Source organism: Centrocercus urophasianus, unplaced genomic scaffold (genome assembly GCF_019232065.1).
Source record: "Centrocercus urophasianus isolate 14NV4802_14NV808 unplaced genomic scaffold, USGS_Curo_1.0 seq_36, whole genome shotgun sequence".
Lineage (NCBI taxonomy): Eukaryota > Metazoa > Chordata > Aves > Galliformes > Phasianidae > Centrocercus > Centrocercus urophasianus.
The window spans coordinates 549466-556277 of NW_024884933.1; the positions used below are offsets into that span (position 1 = coordinate 549466).

Below are 6812 nucleotides of genomic sequence, written 5' to 3' on the forward strand. Positions count from 1 at the left end.
GCAAGGCGGGCTATGGCGGCCGTAGGTGGGGAGGATGGCGGTGGTGGCGGTGCGGGCCTGGCTTTGGCCTTGGTGGAGGGCAGCGCCGGGCGGGCCGCCCGCGTCGGGGACCCGGGGGACTTGGTGGCGCTGGCCCGACAGGTGCAGCAGGTGAGGGCCGGGCACGGTCCCCCGGGGAAGCGGCTGGGCCGGGGCTGAGGCCGTGCGGGCACCCGGTGTCCTGCTGGTTCCCGGCAGCGCCCCGAGTCAGCACCGCCGTGTTGTCCCCGCTCCGTGCCGGTGCCTCTCGCCGTTAAGGAGCACAGAAAGGCTCGGGTTGGAGGAACCTTGCACATCATCCATCTCCAACCTCTGCCCTGTCCTCCTGCCCTGCCGCCCCAGGTGCTCCAGTGCCTCCCAGCGCTGTGTGCTGTTCTCCAGTGGGTCCCACCATGGCTTCAGTGCCCCAAGTCTTTTCTGCTGCTCCCCCCAGTGCACCCTTTTATGCCTCGCTGTCCCCCTTAGTGTCTCCCTGCCCATCCCAGTACCTCCCAGTGTATCCTGCATCCTTGTATGCCCCATTGCCTGTGCTGCTGCCTACCACCTTGGTAGGAATGGTTCAGGGTGGAAGGAACCTTGTGGATGCTCTGTTGGGTTTCAGTATTTCCTGCTGTTCTCCCCAGTGCATCCTTGTATGTTCTGCTCTTCCCCTCAGTTCTTTCCTTCCCATCCCAGTGCCTCCCAGGTTGTCTTCCTGCCCTTCTCTAGCCCCTCCAAACACCTCCCCATAGATCCTTCTGCCTTCTCTTGGTGCATCCCACTTCTTCTGGTTCACCTCCGTTTTGCTGCCCAACTCCTGCCCACTGTGCCTTCCCCTTGCCTGCATCTGTGTACCCAGCTGTCTGGGGATGCTGTGGTGTCCCCCCACCAGCTATGGATTGCCGGGGGGCTCAGAGCTGCCTGTGCAGCTCGTGTTAGAGCTCCGTTAATGCAAGGCTGCAGCCATTGCTTCCTCAGTGTGGAAATGTCCATAGGACCCTGACTGCCTTCATCCTCATCAACTCCTGTGTCTCTTGCAGGCAGATGAGTTTGTTCGAGCCAACGCCTGCAACAAGCTGACTGTCATTGCTGAGCAGATCCGGTGCTTGCAGGAGCAGGCTCGGAAGGTGAGGATGCATCCAGTGGCAGGAAGGAAACAAGGATAAAGATTTGCTTTTACTTGGCTGCTGGGTATTTGGGAGAAGCTGCAGGCTGGTCATTGCCTGAAGCCAAGTAGAGAAGATTCGGGGGGATGACAGCCAGAGTTCACTGTCTGGTATCAACTGGGGGCACGAGGGATATTTTGGGGGCTTTGCCGCATTCTGCATATCAGGGGGGCTTTTGTCAGGTGTGCCGAGTCCTTTCAAAGGAGGGGTGAGAGCTGGTGGTCAGCCCATGGCAGCTGGGATGTCAGTTATGACGGTGACAGAAAACTCCTGTCACTGTAGGGTGTGCTTCCAGGAGGAGCTGGAGCAGCAGGGTGACAGTGTGGCTCTGGATGGTCGCTCTGAGGTGAATCCAAGCCCTTGGGAGAAGATGAGCTTTGCTCTGAGGTTTGGGTGTGTCTCAGCTTTTGAGTTTGTCCCAGCTCAGTTGCCAGAGCAGTTGATCCTGGCTGTCAACCCAGCAGTGCTCAGCTGTTCTCTTGCATTTTGTCTTCAGCCCTACAGGTGTGCTCATAGAACCAAAAACAAGTTATGGAGTGAGAAGGGACCTGCTGGTCACTGCAGCTGGCCCACTGTCATCAAGGCAATTATGTCATGTGGTTGTTAAGAGCTGCAGCTGGGGAGCTGAGTTCCCCTGTGCTTGCTGTGCCTTCCCCAGGTTACTTCAGCAGGGAAGTCCCCAGGGTCTGACTGTGCATGGAGGCAAGGAAAGACTCCAGCCAATGGTGGGGGCAGGGGCACAGGCGAACCTGGGGTTGTGAAGAGTTTGCTGCTGTTTGGAGGTATCTGCACATCTGTGGAGGGTTGCAAGAGTCCCAGAGTGCAGCTCGGCAGAGGAAACTTGAAGAAAACAAATGCCTCTTTGGAAAGCATCTATTTCCTGGGGCAAGCGATGGGATGAAGCAAGAGCTGTGCTGGGAAGGCAGAGCCTTGTGGGCTCTGGCTGAGATGCAGAAGTGTGTGTGTAAGAAGTAAGTAACCAGTTATATTTCAAGTGTGGAAATTTTAAATTTGTTTTCAGGTCTTGGAAGATGCTAACAGGGATGCTGATCTGCACCACGTGGCCTGCAACTTAGTGAAGAAGCCAGGAAACATTTACTACTTGTATAGGAGGGAGAGTGGCCAAAAGTACTTCTCCATCCTGTCTCCTAAGGTGTGTGGCGGCAGCCTCTGAGGAAGCAGAGAGGGGAAGAGACAATTTCTGGTATTTGGGCACTTCTGAAACTCTGACAAAAGCACTGGTTTGATGGAGCCATTCACAGACCTGTGCTCGGTTGGGTTTCTTGATCTGAGTTATCTGCTGGTCTAAGGTGAGCAGTGTCTTTGACAGGTAGACGACCTCAGTTCAGTCTCCACCATTCTTTTTACGAAAGCAGAGAAATGCAGACGTGCCCTGGGCCTTCCCTGTCTGCTGTAGTTGTTGGCAGCAATTTTCTCAGGTGCTTTAGCCCAGGGGTTGAGATGGTTTGCAGCTTGGTGTTTTGTTTCTATGGGAAGTGGGGATGACTCTCCTCTTGAGTTAGTGTTGGAGGTATCTTCCTTGCAGGCAACCCATTTTCTAATGCACAGGGTGAAGACTACAGAGAAAACAGCAATGAGCAAGGTGGAGGAGCTCTGCAAGGTGATACTGTGTCCCCAGACTTCCCTGTGTCAGCAGCACTGTACTGTGCCTTGATTGGTCTTAGACTCAGGGTAGTTACTCTTATTTTGAGGTTAGAAAGTGGGACATCTGTGTAGCTGGGAGTGCCTGGAAGGTGGTGGGGCAAGCCAGCCTGGGCAGAGAGGCTGCGACTGTCAGCACAGTGTAGCTCCAAGGGAAACCCAGTAGCAATGTATGTCTGTCCTTTCTCTTCCAGGAGTGGGGGACCAGCCCCCACGAGTTTCTCGGTGCCTATAAGCTGCAGCACGACATGTCCTGGACGCCTTTCGAGGACATTGAGCGACGAGATGCTGAAATAAACATCTTGGACAAACTGCTGAGCCGGCAGGCAGCGCTCCCCCCGTGCACAGAGCCCAACTTCCAGGGCCTCACCAAATGATGCAAAGTGTGTTGGCTGTACAGGACCTCTGAACAGAGCTGATGCCTGAGGACAGGCAGTGCCTGAGCGTTGCCAAAGGCAGGGCAAGGAAAGAGACCAAGAAATGAAAATGCTGATGCTGCCAGTACTTGCTCTTTGCTTTAGTAAGACTAATTCTGAATTCAGTCTTACTGGATTTTCTAGTAATCAAGTAACTTATTTCTTTGACTTATGCCAAGCTTTAACAAGAGGCAGATGATATCAGATGGAGTAATTTCGAAAGGACTTGGGGCAAAAAGCAAATATGCTTGGGGCAGATTGATTGTGTTATAAAATATGTCCTACCCATCTGGCTGTGGCATACCTCACTGAGACTGTGTGTGGCAGGTAGTGATTTCAGGTCTGGATTTTGGCCCTTATTACAACACACATTTAGGAAGCCCTGTGGCATGGGAAAAGTGGTCGAGGTCGCATGCAATGAGGTCTGTTGTTCCTTGTTCCCTTTCTAATGGGGATTTGTTCATTTCAGACCAAGTAGGGCTCCTCCTGGCCCTTGCCCTGCAGCAGAGGAGGTTTTGGTGCTTGGCTTGAGACCCGAAGATGGGGATGCTGCAGCTCTGGCTTCTCCCAGGTCACCCTCAGCTCATCACTGCACCAGGCTTCTCTCGTTGCAGTGCTGCCATCACCCCAGCCCCATCCTGCTGTGCTTCTCTGTGGCTGGCAGAAATCTTCTCAAGAGTCAGCGTAGGATTTTGGAAGAAGCTTTTCCCAGCTCACCCTCCCTCACTTAGAGCACTGGGCAAATTAAAAGCAATGTGTTGTTATTATCAGACCAGGGTATAATTAATTCCTTATCAAGTCACAAGTGCCTAATTTGATAGGGTGTCTCTTTTTTATTCCTGTGCATGTTTTACCACCCCAGGTCTTATTTTACTGCATGTTATTAAATCTTAACTTGGAAGGGAGAAAGTTAATTACTGCATGGTCTTTGCCATAGTGCTAATTACAGCAACATCAGAGACTTTTGCCTGTGATTTGTGCTCCTCTGGGGAGAAGGTATTCCTGCCCCAGTTTTATCTGTTTCCCATCATTAAGAATTGTAAGCTGATGTACATGCACAAGGGGACTTGGGTGATGTCTGCTGCCTTTGTCCTTTGCAGTTTGTGATTTCTTATGTTGGACTTTGACAGGATTTCACTTCTCCAGCAAAGCCTGCTGACCCTCTGTGCCCTGTAGCTCTGCTGCCCCGCTGCAGTTCCTTTGGGTGCCAGCACTTGCTGCTTGAATGACAGCTGTGTGTCACAGAGGGCTGGTGCTCTGTGCCAGCACATTTCTGCTGGGTAGAGGGATCCTGTTCAGTGAGCATAAATGCCTCTTCTAGCCTCTCCTGCCACCTTGCTCTTTGAAGGTTTGCCTACTTCTCCATCCTACCCGTGCGCTGCCCATCTTGCAGAGTCCTGCCTGTTCTTTCTGTATCTCCAACAAGCAAAAGGCTTGCAGCAAGTGCAGCATATCCAGCCTTGCCTTGTGATGCTCTCTGTGCTGCAGGCAGGGAGATAGGGCAAGGTACCACTGCAGAGCTGAGCAGCCCATCCTGTGTAAAATAGGGATGGAGCTGGTGACAGAAAGGTGAAAGGTGCTGAACTGCAACCTCCTGCAGCACTTGCAGCTGAGGATGCAATTCTGCTGCAACATTACCTCTCTGTAATGTGTTTGTTGCAAGAAAACAGAGGGGACGGTGCTGGTAAAACCACTAGTAGTAGAGCTTGTGGAGGGTTCCCTGAGTGCCTCTGGGCTTGTGAGTACCTCTGCTTGGCTCAGCCTGTCCTGAGCCCTTTCCTTAATGCATTTTTGGATCAATAGGGTGGGAATTTAATCAGGAACAAAGCACCAAACTGCAGCTGGGAGGGGTCTGGGCTGTCCATGGGTGAGAGGTGGCCTCTGCTTGCTCCTACACGCTTCTCACGCCTTTCATTTGGGTGAATGCTTGTGCCTGTCTCAGGTGAACAAACTTCTGGATGAGAACTGAATGAGGCAGCAGCTGTTTGTGACTCACTGCAGAAAACACCATTGAAGGTGTGTAATTCTGCAAGTCTGGGGAAACTTTTCATGTTGTACTTCTGCTTAAATCATAGCAAGGAACAATGGGGCTTTGAAAAAGAGCCCTGGCTGCCTTTCCAGCCACTGCTGTTTCTGAAGGTATGCCAGGCTGCATTCACAGGGAGGGAAGGAAACCAGGGGCTGTTTCATCTGCTGTACAAAAGGTTAAAAATCAGGGTCCTCCTTTGAGACCCTTGTTTCCATTCACAGTCACATTTATCTGCACCCAAGTTTAATTTAATGCTTTTCCATCTCAGGTCACGGACTTTGCAGAACTAATCCATGTGCAAGCTGAGAGTGGACTCAGTGACATGGGAAGTGTTGCATTTAGGTGTTTTCTAGGTAAACCTGGTTGCAACAAAGAGCAGAGCTTTGCAAACAGCCCTTCCTCCTTTTGAAACAATGCTGCTGCACTCAGCAGAGGTGGCACAGTGCAGCTTGCTGGCTCTGGAGGCAGTGGCTGTGGGTAGGTGTGCACCCAGTCATGGTATTTCTAAAGATTTCTCTCCCACTGCTCTTCAATGAGCGCTCGGGGCAGCAGTGGATGTGCAGCCAATGGCTCGTTCCAAAAGCCCCAGAGATGGACAGTCTCTGTGGGAGAGGTGCTTCTGATGCCAACAGTGCTTGGCAGAGTGGCTTTGCTCATCTTTGGCTGATACCTGCTCCCCAGAGCTGATGCTTGCTGACGTGAGCTTTGTCTTCTTTTGGTCCCAAGAGATGAGTTTAATAATGACTTGATGGGACTGAGAGTGCAGGAAGCATCTCCCCGATGTACCAAGAGCATTAGAGCACCTTTGAATTTTTGCATTTTGAGGGCACAGAACCAGGGCTGAGCAAAATCAGAGGAGGGGCAGAGGGGTTTTCAGCCTCATCAGATGGTTTTCAGCTGCCCATTGCAGGGCAGCACTGCAGGCTTACCGCTGCTAGCACTTTGCCTTCCTGAGCTGCACAACAAGCCCAGCAGGTCTTCCTGGATCTTAAGAATTCAATTGATTTAAATGAGTTTTCTCTTTCAGCCAGGACGCTGCTTTTTGGCTCCTGCTACTCAAACACTGTGTGAGAGAGCTATGTCTGAGTGTCCCGATGCTCCCTGAGTGGATATCTTCACCCTAACCGCACATATCTTGAACAAAAGATCTTCAGCTTAAATACGTTACCTGCGTTACATATGCAAAAGGTTTCCTGCTCAGCAATAGTCAATAACATTCAGTATCTCAAGGGAGCCTACAAACAGGAGGGGAATCAACTCCTTGAATGGGTAAATAACTGCAGGACAAGGGGAAATGGATTTAAGTTGAGGGAGGGAAGTTTTAGGTTGGATGTCAGGGGGAAGTTCTTTACTGTGAGAGTGGTGAGGTGCTGGAACAGCTGCCCAGAGAGGCTGTGGATGCCCCATCCATCCCTGGAGGTGTTCAAGGCCAGGTTGGATGGGGCCCTGGGCAGCCTGGTTTAGCATTAAACGTGGAGTTGCTGGCCCTGCCTGTGGCAGGGGGTTGGAGATTCATGATCC

At 51.9% G+C, this 6812-nt stretch overlaps 1 protein-coding gene across 1 annotated transcript; it reads left to right on the forward strand.

Moving 5' to 3' along the window:
* The first annotated feature begins 12 nt into the window (after positions 1 to 12).
* CUNH1orf50 (chromosome unknown C1orf50 homolog) lies at positions 13 to 3550 on the forward strand. The gene is made up of 4 exons (XM_042831646.1): positions 13 to 150; positions 1059 to 1145; positions 2206 to 2337; positions 3041 to 3550. Exons 1-4 carry the CDS (start codon positions 13 to 15, stop codon positions 3221 to 3223), a joined length of 540 nt encoding a protein of 179 aa, XP_042687580.1. The 3' UTR covers positions 3224 to 3550.
* Positions 3551 to 6812: the final 3262 nt, after the last annotated feature.